The sequence below is a fragment of the Dinoponera quadriceps genome, unplaced genomic scaffold (assembly GCF_001313825.1).
Source record: "Dinoponera quadriceps isolate SergipeBrazil2010 unplaced genomic scaffold, ASM131382v1 scaffold589, whole genome shotgun sequence".
Classification (NCBI taxonomy): domain Eukaryota; kingdom Metazoa; phylum Arthropoda; class Insecta; order Hymenoptera; family Formicidae; genus Dinoponera; species Dinoponera quadriceps.
Window position 1 is genome coordinate 103,340 of NW_014554985.1, and position 22,705 is coordinate 126,044.

General features: G+C 43.6%; 2 protein-coding genes across 15 annotated transcripts in view; one reads left to right on the forward strand and one right to left on the reverse strand.

The window, feature by feature from the left end:
* LOC106742739 overlaps nucleotides 1-7,993 on the reverse strand; it is an 88,836-nt gene extending 80,843 nt beyond the window's left edge. For 8 of the 13 annotated variants that reach the window (XR_001374290.1, XM_014615957.1, XM_014615955.1 and 5 more), the window contains exon 1: nucleotides 7,910-7,993. The gene's annotated coding sequence lies outside the window, so the exon portion shown is untranslated. The remainder of the gene's footprint in view (nucleotides 1-7,909) is intronic. The other 5 variants (XM_014615963.1, XM_014615954.1, XM_014615961.1 and 2 more) reach the window with 4 other exon arrangements.
* The window catches only part of LOC106742736 (KN motif and ankyrin repeat domain-containing protein 2), a 57,452-nt gene extending 34,787 nt beyond the window's left edge, over nucleotides 1-22,665 (forward strand). Inside the window, exons 1-7 of one of the 2 annotated variants that reach the window (XM_014615948.1) lie at nucleotides 7,642-8,630; nucleotides 12,157-12,278; nucleotides 12,593-12,673; nucleotides 14,075-14,305; nucleotides 15,389-16,605; nucleotides 20,260-20,866; nucleotides 22,044-22,665. In XM_014615948.1, the coding sequence (XP_014471434.1) occupies nucleotides 8,564-8,630; nucleotides 12,157-12,278; nucleotides 12,593-12,673; nucleotides 14,075-14,305; nucleotides 15,389-16,605; nucleotides 20,260-20,866; nucleotides 22,044-22,481 (2,763 nt within the window). In that variant the 5' untranslated portion in view covers nucleotides 7,642-8,563 and the 3' untranslated portion in view covers nucleotides 22,482-22,665. Of the gene's footprint in view, nucleotides 1-7,641; nucleotides 8,631-12,156; nucleotides 12,279-12,592; nucleotides 12,674-14,074; nucleotides 14,306-15,388; nucleotides 16,606-20,259; nucleotides 20,867-22,043 lie in introns of those variants that run through there. The other variant, XM_014615947.1, reaches the window with a different exon arrangement.
* The last annotated feature ends 40 nt before the right edge of the window (nucleotides 22,666-22,705 follow it).

Sequence of the window (22,705 nt, forward strand, 5' to 3'; positions counted from 1 at the left end):
CGTTAGCCTTCCGTTAGTTCTCTGCGATGCAAATTCGCGATTATATTCGCCGCTAATTTCCTGTTCTTCCTTCGTTCACATTTCTTCCTAAAATTGCTCAATACATATCTGTTCTATCACAAGAATTATCATTAATCTGTGTAGCTTCTTTCATGAAGCTTCCATAAAATATAATATTACGGTAACGTTCAATTCTTTCTCCTGCCTCTTCTCATGTTATCGTTGCATGCGACCGTTCATGTATATTCCTTCGTAAATTGTATCTTATTAGTCTCAAGAATTATCATTGATCGTATGCAGCTTCTTACAAAGCTTCCAGAAAATATGATATTACGCAGAGAATAAGATTTCTTTAAATTTAATATACGTGTTTGACTTAAGTTTATTCGGTAACAACATAATTTAATATCAAATATCACTTCGTTTGAATGAAAATGTTAATTCACTAGAATAAATATCATATTGTTTGATAGAAAAAAGAAACAGTATGATTTAGAGGAAATATTTCGTTTTCAGTAAAAAAAAATTATTTCATTATATATTAAATATTGTACCACTGACACAACGAAGTTCTTTAATATTTTTCTAACATAGTGTTACTTCCTTCAAATAATTTATTGCTCGCGACAACCATTGTAATATTTGGATGAAAATATAAAAAAAATATATTATTTGGTGTTAAGATATTTATTGCTTGAAAAACCAAGCAATCCTGTTTGTTAAATCAAACATTTGTTTGTTTGCTCTATTCCAAGAGACAAATTTGTTTCAATTAGTTTGATTAAATCCAAAGAAATCTTTTTCTCTGTTTATGGTAGCATTCAATTTCCTCTCTTTCTTCCTCTCGTACTATCGTTTCACGCGATCGTTTACACATTCCGTCGTAAAATTATATCTGTATCTGTTCTCAACCGAGAATTGTTATTAGTCGTGTGCAGCTTTCTATAAAGCTTCGAGAAAACACACGATAATGCGACAAGTTATCGAGAACGTATGCAGCGAGCATGGTGCGAATTAGAAGGAAAGTTTCCGATGAAAATATTCCGTTTCCCGCGCGAAATTGATATGTTCCACCCGCTCGTCTCGCGCGCCGCCACATGTCCGAATTAATGTGCACGGTTTCTCTAGTTAGACTACATCGGGGAATCGAGGCGGCGAGTTATGGGACGATTAAAATTGCATTAATCTGCCGCGGTGGTCGTCAAAACGAGGAATAGAGTTTTCCCTTGTTTTATCGCACTTCTGAGAACACTCGCGCGATTAATAAGTGACTTTTAGCGTCGGCAGCGAGGAACGCCCGTCGAAAGAGGTTGTAAATTTGGCGCTTTATAACTTATTTAAATCGCGCGCGCGTACCAGGTTGCCTTTAATTAGGAAGAAATCGCGCTGTGTGTCGCCGTGAAGCGAGCGTTTTATTTCGCGGGTTCTTAATTTTATCGGACACCCCGCTCGAACGTGCCGCTCCGATCGCCGTTATTCCCGCTAAAACGCCTTAAAAAGTCGCATTGCACGCCCTACCATCGAAAAGCCGTTTCGCCGCGGTTCTCGCGCCAGTGGTCTCCAATGTCGCGCTCCGCTCGAACGGAGCGATTCCGTCGTGACGAGCGTGCGAATCGGACAAACAGACGACTGAACGAAACGCGACGATCAACGGGAAATCGATCGTCGCGATGAGGAACGCTCGGTGTAACGAAATCCTCCGCGCGAATATTCGCGCAGAGAAGCGGCGCGTAACAGTGGCGGAAGCCTTGGAAACCACTGACCGTACGAGACATTGCGCGTGAATGAATTAAAAGAAATGAGATGCCCGATCGAAACGATCGCGACATTATTTCGCCATCTCGCAACGAAGTGACGAAGACGAATCCAAATTTTGGTCCTACATTAAATCTTCAAGTGAAGAAAACGAATATAACTTTCCATTTGTAGCATCAAAGAAGCACAATAAGAGACCTTTGAAGACTTAATGCAGAACTAAAATTTCGATTCGAGTACTCTCACCGGTAATCTTGAGAGCGGCAGCCGTTTCGCACGCATTTTACACACACACACATACACACTCTCTCTCTCTCTCTCGTCGATTAACGATGGTGCCTGCTGCTACCTGGAACCGATTGTTTCGTCGCTACAGCGACAATCGCATCTGTTTCTCACGGTTGCGAAGGAAAACGGAGGAGGGAGAGCTCCTTATCGCGGAAAGGATTCTCTGTCCCCGGTGTGTGTCTCTCTTTCTCATTCTTACTCTCGTCCCGCGACTTATCGTGCGACCGGGGACGACACAACGCCGGCGGCAGCGGAAACGAGTCGCAAGGGAAACCCGCCGCCGGTATCTTCTCTCGCCAATCGACTTTTACGCTCTTAATTAGCGCCGCGTCGATCCTCGTCCCGCGCGAGCGTAAAGCGAACGAGGAAGAGAAGCGTCGCCCGCGCATGACGGAGAAATCCCATTATCGAATATCGTAAAGACGTATGCAAACGAGATACGAAAGTCCGTCGTCGGTGGACGAGGCATCGGTCGAAACCGCCGCGCGGACAGAGATTCCATCGGAAGAAAGCGGTACCACCAAGACGCGCGCGTTCGTCGCTCCCGACGAAAAACGAGAAAAGCGAAACAATAAAAAAAGAGAAAATCAAACGAGAGATCACGAAGACATTCCTGAACGGGGAGCGTTCAGGAGGAGAGCAAGACAGAGAGAAATACACCCGTAAAGAAACACATCGCCAATATATCGGACCGAATAACGTAAAAAAGGCGCGTTTCACTATTAACTCTCGAATATCTAAGCGTAATTCGCGCTAATGTCGATTGCACCAACCGCAGATGGTAGATTATCGAGGATACGTAGATCGTACATGGATCAAATTGACGCCGTACATACACGCTGCGTCATGTATATACCTTGCCATTATAACTAGAGAGAGTATGCAATTTTCGACCTCATGCGTACACAGAAAGAAAATTGCTAGTATAAAGTAAATCAAGTAACTGTTTCTCAGCCTCTTAAATCAAGTATTATTTTTGTCGACTTAAGTATATTTGAATAGCTTATGTAGTAAATACGTGCTTCAACGCAGTAATATCTTAATTTGCAAATGAATTACTGCATGTAAGCATAAAATTTATTTCCTCATGTTAGATCTAGCATTTCTGAAGTGTTTCTGTAGTTTGCAGTGAAAAAATGTATATGCAACGGCTAGATAAGAGAGACTAAACTATAATATAAATAATGAAGTAATTGAAACAAAATCGTCACTATATAATCATATTACTATAATATTAAGTGATTTATTCCGATCCTTTAAAACGAACTTTAACCATTTCCCCACGGATAAGAATGTTACCATCATATTCAGTATCCAAAAAAGAACTTGAAATTACATATATAATGTAAATTATATATTTTAAGCAGAAATCGGCTCGCTTTATCCACCGTCCTTTAAAGAATATTTGCCAAAATTATGTAACACTTCTTTCCCATTAAAGAAGCCTAATAGTTTTAAATTGAGATTTTTCGTTGTGGTAAATATTTTCTAAAAAAATTAATACTATTCTCAATATTATGTGAATTTAATATTTGTCACAATCAGACAAGCAAATGTCTACTTATAAGAAGGAAATGTATATAGTCAATTATTTGTCTACTTTTAGTAAATATTTGCCGAGAAATATTGGAGTTTAACCATTCAACTTGGATCAAATAAATATTACTTGGACGGCAGCACTTTTCTTCAGTTTATAGATGCGCAACGCTGAAAATCGTGTAATTCTTTACTTAATAAATGGCGGGGCATACACCACGCACACGTGTACGTGTTTCGTTGTAACATCCTCGTCGACGACGCGTTACCGATTAATTATCGTTGCGACGGTTCTCGTTGCACTCTCAGTCGCGCGTCACCGCGGTTTCTTACCGCGCTTCACGTACTATTAAATCGCGGTTTGAAGATAACCGCCCGCTTCGCTCGTTTCTCCGCGGCCACGTAAACAGGCGGCACGCATGTACATACGTATGAATGTATGCACGTACTCGCGTGCGTGCGTGAATGCGTGCGTGCGGGGAGAGCCGCGGCTCGCGTTGCGGAACGCGAACGGCGGGAAAGCCGGCGGTGCGTGGCTGGAACCACCTGCTTCCGGTTGTTATACCGGCGGTTGCACCGCCGTATTTCCACGTGACGCCGCGTTGTTGTTACCCCGCGATGTTGCGTCGCCGTTGCGTCGCCGTTGCATCGCCGAGTCGATGCGGCGAGCTCGAGGCTCTCCGACGACATCGTCGATCGACGACACAATCGCACGATGTTTGGTCCCACCAATGCTCCGCGCGATAACAACGTTAAATCGCGAAATAAACGAGCGAATGCGACATTGAGGAACAACACGGAGGAAAATTTTGTGCTGACACAGCAAATTGTTTTGCTACACGCGGAAAATATTATAGTACACTGAGAAAAAGACTTGAAAGTTTATTTGTGAAATATAAGATTTGTTTTACAGAAATAAACGTTTAGTTAAATAAAATTGTATTCTTAGCAAATAAATCAATTAATAAAAAAAACTTATAAAAAGATATATTTCACAAAAATATATATTCCTTCATCACGGTTAAATATTTCTCTAACCAATCAATATCGAAGAAAATATCACAAGAACAATTTTATTTATTTCGCAAAATTTCGATTTCTTTTTCTCAGTATAAAAATTACTATAAAAGTTTGTAATGCACGCATAAAATGTACTTTGTTACAACAGCAAATTATTTGTCAATATAATGACAGCAAAAAAATTTGTTTTGACAGCAGAAAGATTTGTTAAGAATATTAATTGCTATTTGCTGGATATATGGACAGCAGAATAATTTGGTTATACCAACTAAATTTTATTGCTATCGCAACATTTGCTATAATAGCAAAACTATTTTTTCCGTGTAACAACTTTTTTTGCTGTCACTATGTTAGCAAGCAATTTGCTGTTCCAACAAATCTTTTTTCTCTGTGTGAAATATACCTGAATTGTTATCGAAATTGTTATATGTGTTGTAATCTTTAGTGATATGTACACACGATATACATCATTAAAGATTACAACACACATAATAATTTCGATAATAATTCAAATATAATCCAGCATTACAAATTTTGGTAATAACTTTTACTACAACATTTTCTCCGTGTATGTACAGTAACAGAAAAAAGATTTGTGACATGGCAAAAAATAACTTTATCATTGCAGCAAAACGTCGTTGCGACAATAAATCAAATTTAGTTGGTATAATTAGCAATTAATATTCTTAACGATACTCTTGACAAATCTATTTGCTGTCCGAAAAAATCTTCTTACCGTTAACGAGCGATTTGCTGTGAGAGCAAAAACTTTTCTCCGTGAAGGAGAAAGAGAGGGGAGGAGAGATTCTCTTATCGCGGGGAGATCCTTTATTACGGAGAAGATAGAGGTGCGCGGGAGATAATTTCGCGCGTGTGTCGTTGTTGGCGTAAAGAATCGTGATCGCCGAGTTCGAATAACAACGCGAATAATCGCGCGCATACGACACGCGATTTTCACGCCACGGGCGCGGTCTCGGAGTTTAATTCCGCCGTCCGGCGGAGTCTGATTAAGGAGGTATGTTAAACAGCGCGTGTTACGATAATGTAACGAGGTGCTGGCCGGTGTCGTAAACGGCAACGAGACGGCCGCCACAGCGAGTTTCGCACCGCTCTCGAAATAGGCCGAAATAGCGCGGGCGAGCGGGGTTTTGGGCTGATTAAACTTCGGCGTTCCGCGCGCGAGATCGATGGAAATGACGGCTAGATCGTGCGGCGTGACTTCACCGGCTCCGACCGTTTTTAGCCATTTCGGGGCAACCTTGCCTTGCCCGGGCAAGGTGGTCGGTCGCGTATGGCTGCCCCGCACCTGTCGAGCTGTGAACGCGCGCAACTGGTTCAACTATTTCCGAGGCACGCATCGGGAACGAACGAACGGACGAAAATAAGATCGCGAAACCACTCCGAGGAGTAACATAAATCTCACCGACGTCGACGACGATGACTGCGTAATCGACGCGTCACGCGCACGCTCGTGTATAAATAAAATTTATTAAGCAGGTTTCACACGCCGGCAACCGCGCGCCTTTTTCCTTTTCTTCCTCTCTTTTTCTTCTCACGTCGCACGTCGTGCGTATGCAGTGTATAATTATCAGACATAATTATCGTTTACCCACGTTCAGATTCGCGTGTGTTCACGTGTGTCACGATAATCGCGACAAATGGTCCAATTAATCGGCCGCGAGCCGCGATTTATGTCTTGACCGTTCGGCGACTTTGTGCCGCAGCAGCGAGCGTTACTTAATCAACACTGCTGCGTGCTGTAGCGCTCAATTAAAAATTAATAAAACGCGAGTGAGTCGGTCGCGCGTTTAATAAACGTCAGCGCGTTGCAAAATCCGAGCGACGAGCTCGATTAGCGGCCGCGCAAACAATCGCGCGTGGAGAATTTCAAAATTCACGCGATTTGTGAATGTCTAACGCAAACGCAAACACAATCAAGGGGAAAAAGAGACGGTGAAGCCAATTGGCGATAATTGATTAATTAATTATCGGTATCGGATGAGCATTATTCGTCGTTACGTAATCGGAAGCAGGCGATATTAATTAATGATGCGTACGGAATATATATATACGCGTGAAACACGCGAGGGCTCGCACACGGAATGCGAACCTTTCGGGGGGAGGGAGGGATATCTCATTAATTCTCCACACGTCATTAACTGTTCCTCCGCTCTTGTTTCCCTCCGTGAGCTGAAACTTTCTTTCGAGCGCAACGAACGCTCATAATTAATCCTCCCATGTCTCTCTCTCTCTCTCTCTCTCTTTCTCGAAATGTAATTTCCAGCGAAATTTTGGTCAGGATGATACAATTGCGAGAAAACCGCCGAGTGCGATGACACGGATGTCTACGCGGTGTAACCGGGCTGAAATTCGCGGTTATTCTTTCTCAACGCGAAATCGAGCTCGCCGAAAATTCGTTCACGTCTTTGTTGACGTTCACCCAAGTCGAAATTTTTATCCTTATCAAATCTACTTGATTCTACATTAAATCTTCAAGTGGAGAAAACGGAAATAATTCCCACTTGTAGTATTAAAGGAAGCATAATACAAGATATTTGAAGACTTAATGTGGAATTAAATTAGACTTAAAGTAGGACTGAAATTTCAATTCGGGATTCAAGTTTCATCCTCGAATACCTCGTCGTCCGGAATCGACAAGAAGTCGTAGGCACGGTCGTGCCGGGTCACGTCGAATCGCCGTTCTCCCGTGAAGAGAAACGGGGAGAAAAAAAGAAATCGCGTGAAAAATCTAATCGTCCGTGGGATCCGCGGTCCCAGACGGGAGTTGTTGCACGATACCGCGAAAGGGGGGCCGGGAGGGGGGCGGCCGAGTGCGTTCTTTTTCCCGCGATTAGCAAATCGCCGAAGCATCATCGCGCCACCGAGGGAGACCGGTGTTGAGGGCAGGGGAGGAATGAGAAGAAGCTAGCAGAAGAGAAGAGAGGCTCTCGTTCCCCTCTCCGTTCACCTTAGCGCGAACGGCCGGCGCCGCTCGCTTGCCGGTGCCTCGGCGTCGCACAGTCAAACGCAAACTGTCGCCGTGCCGCGGCGGCAGCCCATCGTGGGTACATATCGGAGCACCGAAAACGAACGAGCGAACAGAAGAAAGAGAGAGAGAGAGAGAGAAAGATCGAAGGAACGAGCGACGATCTACTATCTGTATTTCGGCGTGCAGGAGGCGATCGTGTCGTCGCCTCGAGCCAATTTTACCGGCGATTCTGAGCGACCTAAACTCGCCGAGCGCTCATAAAGCGCCCAGCGACCCAATTTCCGTCCTGGCGCAAAGATGGAGACTTGGAACGATACTAACCTCGTATAACGGCTGCGCGGTGCTCGGCTGACGACGGTTGACGGCGGCGACTGTTTACTACTTGGACAACACGGCCTCGTCATTCTGGGAAATCGGGAGCGAAATCGCGCGAGGACGATCGCGAGAGTCGGTACGCGCGCGCCGGTGAAAAGATCGATCGCACGATCCGGGAGTTGTTGTGCCGGACGCGGAGTGCCGATTGCGCGCGCGTTCTACTGCGTCGCTCGATCTGCGACGTCGTGTGAAGTTGGCCACGGGTGAGTGGACGCGCGACACGCGGCGTGCCTTAATTCAGAAATTGCGCGACCTGTTGACACGCGATCGGCTGAGAGATAGATGGAGAGAGAGAGAGAGAAAGTGAGCTCGTTGAAGCGATCCGATTGAACTGTGAAAACAGGAACATGGATTCGAAGCGGCGTCGTGAGTAACAGCCGGCTGGTACGTGAAACCGTCCGCGACGCGGTGTGAAGTTCGCTCCCCGCGAGATCGATCCCCAAGTTCGACTCGGATCCGGCGATGCATTTAGTCGGATGCGCGCGCCGTTAATAAGTGCACAGTAACTTTCGACATAACCAACGAACGCACTGCGCCTTTCTATCCCGGTAAAAAGCAGATCCGCTTACGACGACGTGAAAACGAGGGAACGCTGCGAAGATGGGGGTGAAGAATTTCATCATGAAGCGCATCCCATTCTGCAAGATGAAGGCGAAGCGGAAATACCGTGAGTCCACTGCGAAGTCCAGCTCGCGTCGTCCTGGCGGACGAGAGAACCGTTCTCGGTCTCATCTTCGCCGATGAACGCGCGTTGCGTCATCAGAGATATTTACCTACTCCTCCCCGCGTCTCCCCCGTCGGTGCAAAACGACGAAAACAACGCGTCCTCGGCTATATCGGCGTCTTCCGCGACCTCTTCGCCATTTCGCAAGACGCCACGTCGCGCCAAGACGCGACCCGCTATTGTTTATCGTTCCGATTAGTGTCACTGGCAGCGAGACGTTAACAGATAATTTATCGAAGTCCAAGCAGGCTGAATTCATTATCACGGAGCGGCGCGATACCCCGCGACTCGGCAGATCGGACGCGACCTCCGCTTTTTTTTTCTTTTTTCACTCGGTCGCATCCGCATCTCCGATCACGCGTCGCGCCGCCCGGGAGAATCGCGCGACGCCTCTTTCGAACGGCTGAAGGATGTAGGCCCCGGCAACGCATAGGAATCTTCGGCAGAGAATTCTGCTCGTCCAAGCTCGAGCTGAAGATCTAATTCGCGCGATGCACGATCTTCTCGCGTTCTCGTTACGACGATGGCGGCAGAACTCGATTTGTCAAGGCGGCTGACCGTAAGAAAAGAGAAGATCGCGTTGCACGGACCTTCACGTGTCGCTCGCTCTTCTCTTCTATGTTAAGTCACCCAAATATTCGTCGTTTGTCATATATCATAATCGAACACGTTAGAAAATAAGAGAATCACGTATACCCGAGTTGAAATTTCAATTCTACATTAAGTCTTCAGGGGTCTCCTATTGTGTTCCCTTTGATACTACAAATGGGGAATCATTTCCGTCTAATCCACTTGAAGACAACGTAGAATTTAAAATCTCTCCCGAGAGGTCTAAATCCCTTTTGTAAGATCAAAGGAGTATTGTTAGTGTTTCTTTGTGTTACAAATGGGAAGTTATTTCCGTTTGCTTTCCTTGAAGACTTAGTGTAGAACTTAAGTAGACTTGATGTAGAATCAAAATTTCGACTCCGGTAGTTTTAAAGGTTCGGAAAAAACCGGGTTTTTCCATTTTTCCGCGAAAAAAACTCGAAAAAAATAACTAAATTTTTCAATTTATCTACAAAATAAACTGAAGAATCTGTGGAAAATTGAAAAAATCCAATTTTTTAAACTCTAAAATTCTAAATAAAAAGTAAAAATATACATATATATAATATAATCATATAATCATAACTTACATGCGAGAGAATAAAAGAATAACTTATTGCTCTTTCACATGTGTCTCTGAATATTCAGTTGAACAAAGAAAGAGCAATCAAATGAAAATGTGATTTTCATTCGGATATAATAATAACGTATATGTGAATAATAAGTTAGCTGCTCCTCTCAAAACTCGGTGTTCCATGAGTTTCTACGAAACGGATGCCAACTGTTACGACAGAAACTGCGTTTGTCAACCTCGGACACATAACTCTCGGCACGCAACAGACGCACGGTCGCTTTATTAATTTCCCTCGTTCTTCTTCGTAACGAATTTATCTCGCGATTGGCGCGCGGCCGCGCCGACGATGCCATGACAGCTTCAATCCGGGACTTTCACGGAGCGCTGGAGATCGGCGTTTAGCCTTTTTATTTCGCCTAATCCACATGTGCAAGGCGCGTGGCACGCGTGACTCGAGCATTTCATCGTTAATAACACACACATACAGGGTGTCCCGCAACTCGTGACCTTGATTTTAACGACAGATCTTCCGACCAATTCGACTTTTTCTTCGTGAAATCGTAGCTTTCCTCCGGCCTTCGACTTCAGATATCTTCAAATCAAAATTCTATTTTCGAATAAGTAAAAAAAAAAATATTAATCTCCGAAACGACCGGGCGATTTTCGTTATCTGATTTTCTTGTTAGAGGTCGAAGGTTGCAACACACCCTGTATGTACGCGTCCGGAGAGACGTGGATCGCGTGCTGGAGGATCCTAGCGTGAGCCGAGCCCACGAGGCATATCACGAATCGCCGAAGGAATTCGCAGCGACGTCCGTTGCGTATTTCTTCATTGTCCCGCGCATTTCGAGATAACACCGTCACCGCTGTGTATGACGCGGTGTGTGTTGTGCAACCGCCGATTAAAAAAACGTCTCGAGGGGACAGGTGAATGTTGTTGGCCTGTTATGAAAGTTGCATAAGGAACGCGTGCGGTAAATAAGAGCGTGCGGGAATCCTCAATTTTTCTCCGCTTATCGCTGGGGCAATGACGCGGCTCGATGAAGTGTAATTAGATTTTGCGAGAGACAAAGAGAGAGAGAGAGAGAGAGTCGGTGAATTTGCCGTCATCCTTATCTGCGTATCAATAATGCGACGTCGAATATTTCCAGAACAAACAAGTGCAACGATATTGTTCTCGAGTCCCTGATATTTCGGAAATCGTGGAGAAGATATACAAGATACAGAATTTTGATCAGAAGAATGCAATTCCACCACTGGGGACAAGTGAAGCTTATTATTATTATCTTTTTGAGTATAGTAAAGTATTGTTAGTCACATTAAGTGAACAGGGAAAAGATATATAGAGGGTGTCCCGAACTTAGATAAATTTCGAGCTGATAATGAACACCAAATTAAATAATTTTTGTCCAATAAATCCATATCCGCAAGTGAACCGTTTTGGCATTAGAGTGAATTATTTATAGCAGTTGTTCGAAATCTTGATCAATTTACATCTAGCTTCTCCATAAATAAACTGCATATCAGCCAGTTCATTAAAAAAAATGTCCACTTTGAAAATAGATTTCAGATAAACAATAAAGAAACGCTGACGTTGAATTACCATTTACTTTACAACCTTGTTTAAAAATTCCTAACAATCTTCAGTTTGATAAAACAATTTTTAATGTTTCTTTATCAAGAGATAACAAAAATCAGGATCAGAAAAAAATTGCTGATTTGCCTCTATTGAAGTAAATGTAATACTAATACTAATACTTCGAACACAAATGCTGTAAATAATTCACTCTAATGCCAAAACGATTCATTTGCAGACATGGATCTAATGACAAAAATTGTTTTGATATCTTTTATAAACACGCGAAATTTATCAGTCTAATTGCGGGACACCTTGTATATTCAGTCAGCGAGACTAGTTGCTGTTATCAGGGCCAATCGCAAAACAAAAATTAAAATAAAAAATATATATAGAATGATGATAAATATAAAATATAACACAAAATAGAGAAAAATCTTATAGCTTATCAGTCGCGGGATTTCGACAGCGTGTCCTCCGTAAAACTACCGCCTCATGGGTGGGACACGGTTGAAACTAGCTTAGTTAAAGGGGTTAACGAAGTTGTAAGGCAGAGTTGATGATCGCAGGCGGCGGGGGTAGGTCAATTAAAGCGGATGTTTAGGGCTCGCGACGTCGGCGATCGACCGTTTCTTTTCCCGATCTTTAGTTCCGACAACTTGTTCTCGTGGGTCGTACGCCCTAATCGAGCATGTGGTTATCCCACGACTGACCTTTGCGTTCTTCGTCAGATGGCACGAACGGGACGACGGCGCCGGTGGCGCAGAATGCGCCGCAGACGGACCACCCGCCGGACTCCGACAATGTCAGCGTCGGCAGCGGCAACTCGAATCTTAGTACCGGCGCGCTTCAGGTAGGAGGATCGTATCACCGCATATTTCTTTACTATACATCTCGACAAGAGGGAAAGAGCTATTCACGAGGCGACGTTCCGTGGATGTTCTGCTAACGATCGTCGCCTCGTTGGACAATTTTGCACGTCGCTTGGTTCCCACCTCTCGCTTTCTCTTATTGTTCTGAATCAATTTTTCCACGTAGAGAATAATAGGTTTCAAGATAAAAAGAATAGTAGGTTTCAAGATAAAGAGATATAAGCCTGACAGCGCCACTTGGCGAATATAATCGGCGGGAGTTGACGGGTAAAGATGCATTTTGCGCGCTTTGCAGAATATCAGAGAACAAATGGCGGCGTCTCTGGAAAGAATGAGAGAGCTGGAGGAACAGGTCAAGGCGATTCCCATGCTGCAGGTGAGTTCCCACTAATTTCGCATCCCTCCTACATTTTCGCAACGTTCATCGCCCCCTCGCGTAATTTGCACTCAGGCCGGTCTCCTCTTCCGTTCTAGCGCGAAACTCGCGCTCGGATAAGAGATACTCTCTCACTGTTTTATCGTCGATCCGTTTGTTTCCATCGCGGGGATATCTTATTATGCGCCGACAACGCGAGATAATGAAGCAATTTTCGTTTATACCCGAGGGGATGCGCGGCGGACTCATGAACTTGTAATTAGCCCGGCGTGTAAAATCACAGCGGATCCGAGAGAACAATTACCGATCATTTTGCACAATCGACTATGAGAGATTTCACTCCCTCTCGTTCTCTCTGTCTTGATTTTTTACTCTTTGTTTCCGCTTCTGCAAATTAACAAACAATGATACGATATCGTTTATTTGCCGTCTCGAAGACAAACCAAACCTTCACCACAATCTTACTTTAAGACGTAAGCAATAAGTAAATTGACCAACCACGGCCAATTATTCTTTTAATAAGCGATTACGATTAGTCAATTTGCGTACAGCATACATCTTAAGGGGGTATTCTCATTTGGAGTATTCTGTTCGGTAGGTGACTTTAGGAATTATTTTGAAAAAAATTATAAAACACAATTTTGAAGTTATGTATAAATATTTATCCACGTTTTAACTATATATAGTAATTTCTACATAATATTATCTTCGATATCAATAAAGTTATAAATAATTTTCCTAGCATTGAATATGAAATGTTAGTTGTCACGATTCCGGACGTTGTAGGCTTCTGAAATCAAATCGGCAAAATGTTATTAAACTATATACCTATGACTATATCACGATGGAGAATAAAAATTGATTTTTTATAAAATGGCACAACTTGAAAGAGAGAAATCGACTTTTGGCCAGTTATTTTTCAGCTTTGGGAAACCTTAAAGAATCGAAATATTCAAGATATTGACTTCATCGTGTAATCGGACAACCAAGCAAAACTTTCGTTCAGTGCTACACAAAATTACTTAGAAGTTTAATAATATTAAAAATAATATGTAAAAATTACTGCATATAGTTAAAACATAGATAAATATTTGTGCAAAATTTCAAAGTTATGTCTTATAATTTTTATAGAAAAATTTTATAGAAAAATGTCTAAAAATCACTTACAAAATGACATTTCAAAATGAACCTCCTGAAAACAAGGTTATGGGCCCAGATCCACCGAGGTGAACGCAATGCCGCACCGTATTTTTCTCACGTTTGCGGTCTTATCAGTTCAGATAAAAGTCTACCTACGTTATTGTCGTCTTGTATGCGATTCCGTCATACAATCTCTATACTTCTCGCTCAGTTCTCTATACTTTCTTTCTCTCTCTCTCTCTCTCTCTCGCTTTCTCGCAGGTGCAAGTGTCGGTGTTGAAAGAGGAGAAGCGCAATCTCCTGCGACAAGTGGACGAGCTGAGTAAAACGAATTCCTGCAACAACATCCTGCACAGGCATCGCAGCCAGTCGTTCTCGGAGCAGCGCGCCGCCCTGCAAAACCTAAAGAACTCCGGTGTCAGTCCGTCCACCAGGAACACAGGGACCATGTGCAGCGTGATGACGAGGGACGTCGGGGTTTCGCACCAACAGGTAAACGAACCTTGGCTTCCGCCGGTGCCGTGCAACTTCGTGCCTCTATCCGGCAGATCTGCCTTGATTCACCCACGGATAACAGCGTGAAACACGTTGTACTTTCATGACTCCGATATCATCTCCGCATTCATTAAGTCGAACTACAATTTACAGCCTTCCCTTCTCTCTTTCAATTTGAAATTCGACCAGGAGATGAGATGAATTAATGATACGAAAATTGGATGTATCCTTCGTTTAATAACGCCGCTTTCGCGGAGATATTTCCTTCTCTCTCTCTCTCCCTCTCTCTTTCTCTTTTCCCCCTCTTCGATCTCTTTGTCCGTTGTTCCAGCGCATAATTTTTCCGGACGGCGCGGCTACCCAGGCGATAGTTACAGAGAGACCGCCTCGTGAATTTATCTGATCGATTTTTGCATGCGTGCAGAAGTGAGTAGCGATCGCCGACCAATTATTGTACACTGTAGAAGTGAAAATCGCAATTTAAATGGCGATTTCGCCTGGTGCGCGCGCGCGCGCGCGTGCGTGCGCTTCTTCGGTCTCTCTCCTCGCGTCGTTTGACCGCAGGACCGTGGTGTGCACGATTCGCGCAAATATCGCCGAATAGCGGGAATATTCGTCGCGTGAAGATTAGAAATTGAAGATTAGAAACGTATGTATCCCGCCGGTTGCGAGATGTTCATGCTGCTGAGCACCGTGTTGCGTTTCCTGCTGAAACTTCCTAGATACGTCATCGGCAACGTGGTTTCTTCGGTATGCAGCGGTTCGTAACACTCTCAAGAAAAAAAATCACTCGCTTTCGATAATACCCGTTGCGTGGAAGGGAAAATCAACGCGGTCGCGATTGGCGTAATTCCGAGCGCGCGGTTAACCAAAGCGTCAAACGACGAAACGGGACTCGATCGACGAGTCGCTCGAGTGCATGAGATTCTCCTCTAATGCTCTCTCTCTCTCTCTCTCTCTCTCTTCGCGAGAGGGCGATCCCCGCAAACTGATCACGGTCAGCGATCGATTCACCACCTGACCGATCGCTATCGCGCGCCGAGTGCGCGAGAAGTTAACGATGGATTGTCCTGCGAGCAGGTTCGAACGAGAGACGTCGGCATGGTGACGAGCACGCCGATCAAGCCGCTGCTGCAGAAGAGCCGGCTGCAGATCCAAGAGATCGCGCCCGATTTCCAAGACCAGAGCAGCGTGTTACCGCCGGAGGAGGACGAGACCCCGTCGAGCCTGTCGAAGCTCTGCTCGAGCTTGACGCGCGACCGGCCGGCGCCGGAAACGAGGAAGAAATGCCTGACGAGGACGCCGCTCCAGGTGGAATCGATACCGCCCGATGAGAGCGATCTAATCGACCGGAAAGCGGCGAAAAAAACGCAAGACTCGGGCACCAACACGGAGAGCCGAGCGAGGAGTCTGCAGTGCAGTCACTTCCTGATCGAGGACATTGCACCGGAAACGAAGCGGGAGATGAAGAAGCGTTCGTGCGGAACGACGACGAGCCTGACGATGAGGGATACGCTGACGAGCGAGGACGCCTCTGCGCTCGTGGAGCACGCCCTGAGGGTCTACAAGCATAGCCTCGTGAGAGACACGTCCTCCAAGGGTACCCAGTGCGCCCCGGAGCCACCGAAGGCTGTTGAAAAGCGGGAGCAGGCGGTCCAGGTGACCGAGCAGTTCAAGATGCGCTCGCACGTGAGCGTGACCGCCAAGCCGAGAACGGCGGAGGTCGGAGTCGAGGTGAGACTCGGCCCCAACACCAGGACCGTGTGCGTCGGACCGGATCCCGCCGCGACGTTGCAGCCGGTGTCGTTGAACTCGATGAACTCGAGGAGCCTCTCGTTCAATTACGGCGACACCCGCGCCAAAAGCAGGACCAGCAGGTCGGTGGCTGTGATGGTGGACGACCTGGTGCGGACAATCGCGCGCAGCACCGACACGTCCGGCCTCGCGCCGAGGTGCCGCGAGTTCGGCACCTCGCCGCTCAAGAAGAAGCTCGTCGACGTGTCGGTGGGCGACTCGGTCAGGCCGCATATCTCGATCTCCTGCGCGGCGAACTACTGCGACAACTGCAAGGAGACGATCAAGAGCCTGGCGAAGCAGATCGCGAACAACGCGGAGAACAGTCTGAATCATCAGAACAGCAGCCTGGTGTCCCGGATCCCCAGACCGTCCCATATCCCCTTGAACTCCGGCGACCACAGGAGGCAATTCAAGCGGCAGGACACGTACACGAAGATACCGGCCGCCGGTGTCATCAGATACGACGCGGATAACAAAGAGCAGTACGACAGCAGCAATCGGTTAGTATATGGGCGAAACAATTGCGTTGGTGGAACTGTGCTTTCTGTTGCCTTGAGGGCCGGAAAACTCGCTTGTACACAGAGAAAAAAGTTTTTTTTTTTGGATTTAGTATGCGTGTTTGTTTGACCGTCGGGTTTGTTTTATATAAACAATTTATTTAATACGTTACATATCGTATATCATATTACGTAAGATCAAATTTATTTAATATCAGATATCATTTTATTTGTATGAAATTGTTGTTGTTTCACTAAAGTAAACCATGTTGTTTGATAGAAAAAAAAAACAGTATTATATAAAGGAAATAATATTTGGTTTTCAATAAAAAATTTATTTTATCTTATATTAAATATTATTCCACTGAAACAAAGAAGTTCTGTAATATTTTTCTGACATAGTGTTACTTCTCTCGAATAATTTATTGCTTGTGGCAAGCATCGTAATGTTTAGATGAAAATATAAAAGAAACATGTTATTTGATATCAAAATTTATTGTTTGAGAATCTTGTTGGTTGAATCAAACATTCATTCGTTTGCTCCGTTTCAAAAGACAAATTTGTTTCAATTAAAGAAATTTTATTAAATCCAAAGAAATCTTTTTCTCTGTGTAGAAACAGAAAAATTTCTGTAGGGCTGCATTTCAAAAAATTACTCGAGGGATAAAATAGCATTTAATTAGCCAATCACGATAAAGAAATCTTTGCTTTTTTGTTGTCCTGATTGGTCAATTAAATACTACTCCACCCGTTGAACAGGGCTTTGGAATGCAGCTTAGGAGATTTCTACCCGGTCAATCGCTCTCAATCGAGTTTTAATGTTGCAGCTGAATGTTCACACAGCTGTTCTCAGTCGCGATGTCTCTCTGCTCCTCCCCATTGTGGTTTAAATCTAATTTACGATTAACTCAACGGAATTGGCCAATCACATTGGCAAATTAGCTGAACTGATCAATGTGATTGATCAATCTCGCTGAGTTAATGAGTGATTATATAAACCGGAAGTTGGATGAAAAAGCCTAACAGAATCGCAAATTTTCATCTGGTATCTATCCGGTTACAAAAACTAAGACTTTTTTGCCATGTGTCTCCATAATTTTATCTTCTTTCTTATCTCGCGTCTGCGGGATAAATAGAGAAGGGGAATCCCAATGACTACATTTATACGGCAACTTGAAAGTTAATTAGTAACATCCGTAATCCACGTTCACATGATCAGCGTAAAAACAATGTGATAAGTCTCGATACTGCAACTACTAATGTTACATATTACGTATATATATATATATATATATATATATATATATATATATATAATGTTACATCTATATATATATATAGATGTAACATAATTATTTATATGACATGTAACATCAATGGTTACACCAACGGAAATTACACACATATATATATATATATATATATATAAACCGGTTCTATTCACGTCAGTTTCCGTGGATTACGGAAATTACAGGATCGGTTTTAGGTTGCGTCAATAACATCCTTCTCGCGCGAGGAATCGTCGTGGAGATCGTCATCGTCGTCATCCTCCTCCTCCAACAACGGGACCGTTTTGAAGCATCACAGTCGGACTCGTTGTGCTACAAACAACTCACTCTCATCGGGGGTTTATCCCCCCGAACTACCCTTGGCATTGTATGAAGCAACGAATAACACACTAGCTTACCCGCTGAAAAGCCGAGCCACCCTTCCCGCTCGACTCCCATTCCGCGCCATCTGTCATTTCCGCGGTCGAATGTCGACTAGGGGGTTGTTGTTCCCGCGTAAAGGGGGTGCGAACGAGGGGTTGCAAGCCAGGGAGAGCCTCGTATGACGCACAGTTCGCGCCGGCCGAGCGCGCAAGTTGCACTTTGTTGTTCTTTTTCGAATCCGTGGTTGCGCGCGTGTCGCCGAGTGCGTCATCGAGACCGTCCGTGCGACGACAACGACGACGGCGGCGGTGGCGTAAATACACCGTGACTGGAGTCGGATGTCGGTGATGCGCGTCGGTGCGTCTCGCGTTGTTGGCGGTCTTGCTATGGTGAACGAGTGAGCGCGTCCTCGATCGTCGGCAGATCGATGCTGCAGCAGCAGCAACAACAGCAGCAACAGCCGTCGCCGCAACGCGCCGCTCGTTTAGTCAACGATCCCGCCGAAGCCACCGATATTCCGGCTTGCCCGGCCGCGGAAGGGTATACTGTCTTTCTCCTCGCCGTAATCTAAGATCACGCTCAGAACGCCTGCGATGAGAGCTTTCAGCATTTCGCTCTGAACTACGAATTGTAACGTAATTCTTGGCAAACGGCGTTCCCCGCGCTGCCGAGTGTCGTGATAACCCTGGAATCTTGCGAATTGCGACGTCTGTTAGCGCTGGAAACGCTTTTCTCTGGAAATTACGTTACAACGGTGAAATGCGATAGCAAACCGAGAGGAATGCTCTCACCATCTTACAATAACAAACACACAATGAGCCCGAACATTAAAAAATCTCTTTAGTTAAGTGACTTCAATTGATTCAAACAAGATTTAGCTTAGATATGGGCAAACAAATGTTTTGGTTTTCTGAAATGAAAATGGAAAATAGAAAAGGTTTGATTTCAGAAAATTAAACCTTTGGTTCGGTGAACTAAATTTTGATTCTCACAACCAAAACATTTGTTCACCTATATCCTAACCAAATTTTGTTTGAGTCAACTAAATAGGGTTTTTGGTAAGCATGGGATTTGGTAGCTTGGTTCTCATTTACCACAGATTTTCAAGGAATGTCCTAATGACGTCTAGAGGATGCTCTAAAGATGTCCACAGGATGTTCCTCGGATTAAATGTACTACAACTGAGTAATTTGTTTCCATGTATTAAATATATAGAACTATAGTACTATATTCTATATATTCTATATTCTATATAGAACTAAATTATTTGGTTGTAATAATGAGATATTTAGTGATATCGGCATATATTAACCAAATTTTAATACTTATTTATATCAAATCCTTTTCTCAGTATAAGCTGGATTTACAATAAGTACAATAAACCTTTATAGCCTTTTGCTCTCAGCATTAAATTATGTAAAGAGGAAGATTTGATAAAAGTATTAAAATTTGGTGAATATTTGCCGACCAAATATTTGATTACCCCAACCAAATAATTTAATTCTGTGTACTAAATATACAGTATATAGAACTACACTGTATATATGGTATTCAGAACTAAATTACCTGGTTGAAGTAATCAAATATTTGATCGACAAATATTCACCAAATTTTAATATTTTTACCAAATCCTCCTCCTTACACAATTTAATTACCAATTACACCAATTACACAATTCAATTTACCAATTACACCAATTACACAATTCAATTACAATTTATTACCAAATCCTTTTTTCAGCGTAACACTTTATCGGATTCAACATTAATCTCCTCTTGATTCCATGATCGCTTATTTTTGCCACATTGACATTTGCCAAGGGTACGCCGAGAATAGCTTCGGTGATTAATATTAATGATAAGATCCCGATAGAAGATCAATGATAAACCGTGACCGAGTTTCACAGGTATCTGCAGCTCTCGGGAGATTCGAAAAAAACGTGAAAGTCTTTCTGAAAGCTTGAAATTCTACTCGTGGCTGAAATTGTCATTTCTGACTTTTGCAGAATTCAACAATTGCACTCCGAAAAGACTAAGAATGAGAAAAGCGCGTCCGAAGAGGAGACACATAATGTGGAAAAGGAGGCGGATAGCGAGGAGAAGCCCGAGCTGCCCGAGTCAGCGCTGTTCCAGCCGATCCAAGACAAACCGCGGAAGAAGGTCGAGCCCTCCAAAGAGATGCAGGCCGCCATGAAGGTGCTCAACGACAGCCTGAAGAAATCGCCCAGCAGGAATATCTCCCACCAGCTGAAGAACGCCACCAATATCATACAGCAGGAGTGGTTCAAGGTCTCCAGCACGTCCAGCGCGAATCCGCTGGACGTCGAGGATTATCTAGACTGCTTCGAGGAGTGCTCCAGCACTCTGCTGGAGTACATTGTCAACATGACGGACACCAGCGGCAATACGGCGATGCACTATGCGGTTTCTCACGGCAACTTCGACGTGGTGTCCATATTATTGGACTCGAAGGTCTGCGACATCAACAAGGCGAACGTGGCCGGCTACACGGCCGTGATGTTGGCCGCGTTGGCGGAGGTCAGGAATTCCACGCACGCCTCCGTGGCGAACAGACTGTTCCAACTCGCCGATGTCAACATCCGCGCGAAACTGGTAACTTTTATTTTACAATGTATATTATAACAGCATTATCATACGTTAAGACCCGGGGAAAAGATTTGGCTGAATTAACGTGACGTAATGAGCAAGCAAAACTCATTCTGATTGAAGAAAACAGAATTTCTGGTTTTAATAATGAAAAATTCGCGATTCTTATTTAATCGAAATATATAATATTAATAATTCTAAATATATATAAAAGATACCGATAAACTGTGCAAATATTTAAAGAATAGATGTAAGTTGAAGTAGAATATATCTTATAAAAATTGACCCAATTCGAAACGGTTATCCATCTACAAGTGTCTAAAGTTTATAAATGTGTGACAGCACAATTTTTTCGAACACTTTATTAAAAATGAAAAATAAAAAGAAGAATACATAAAGATTACAAAAATTGTTCAAATTGACGTCCTTCGACATTAAATATATAATAGAATGCAAAATGGATTGAATATTTGTATGAAAAACATCATGATTGTTCTTTATTTCCTTATTTGTCCACACGCGTCATTAATATGCTACATTAATTCAGTTCGAATATTAACATTCCTTTCGGATAATATAAACTTTTATAAATTTTATATATATTTTAGTAAGCAAGAAATCATTAATACAACGTTATTTACAATGATATTTTATAACATATAATGTTTCTATGTTTTACTGTTTTTGGTGTTCTTAATATGGTATACAACGTTATTGTTAAGAATATTGGACCCAAATATTAAGAATAATAATATTTCTAGATTATGATTTTAATATTTAGGAATTATATTATCAAGCAACAGTTTAAAAACATTTATAAAATATTATGTTAATCTATTTATAAAATCTACATCAAATCAATGTTTCCAAAAAATTGATTTAATGTTTCTTGTTTATTGGAACATATAATTATTATATTACTATTAAATATATAATTATATATATAATTTGACATAAATGTACGTATATAAATAATATAATTCAATATATATATTTATGAATATATAATTAATAATAAAAAAATAACACAATAATAATTTATAATTCCGTTTCCGTCAAAATGCGTTTGGCTCATCCAGTGTCACGCCAATTCAGCCAATCTCTGTTCTCTATGCATGCATTATCGGTGTATCAGAACCTCAGAAACGTGTTCTAACGTGTCCTCGAATCTCCTCCTCGACAGCACGGACAAACGGCACTGATGCTCGCGGTGTCGCACGGACGCAAGGACATGACGCAGCTGCTGCTGGACGCCGGTGCGGCGGTCAATATCCAGGACGAGGACGGTAGCACGGCGTTGATGTGCGCCGCGGAGCACGGCCACGCCGAGATCGTGCGGCTGCTGCTGGCACATCCGGACTGCGACCCGTCCATCGTCGACGTGGACGGCAGCTCGGCCTTGAAGATCGCTCTGGAGGCCGGCAACCGGGACATCGGCGTACTGTTGTACGCGCACGAGCACGTGAACCGCGGCACTAGTCCGTACTCGACCCTGAGGCGAAGCAGAAGAGGCCCGACGACGCCCACCGGGCCGTCCCCGTCGGCCCCGGTCAGCCCGGCGCCGTCACGGCGCATTAATTCGTCCAACACTCCTCTGAACACATCGAAATATTCCAAATAATTCCGCGCAATCGCCACCTTCGACAGGCTTTCCTCTCACGCACCGTTTCGAACGTTTAATAACAGTTAACCAGCGAACCACGGTAAACACACACACACGGAATCCTCTTGCATTTATATGTAACTTTTCCTTCGTACGGTCTTTTTTATACTTCGATATAAATTACGGCTGATATATATATATATATATACACACACGTGTGTACACGTATTTTCATATCCATC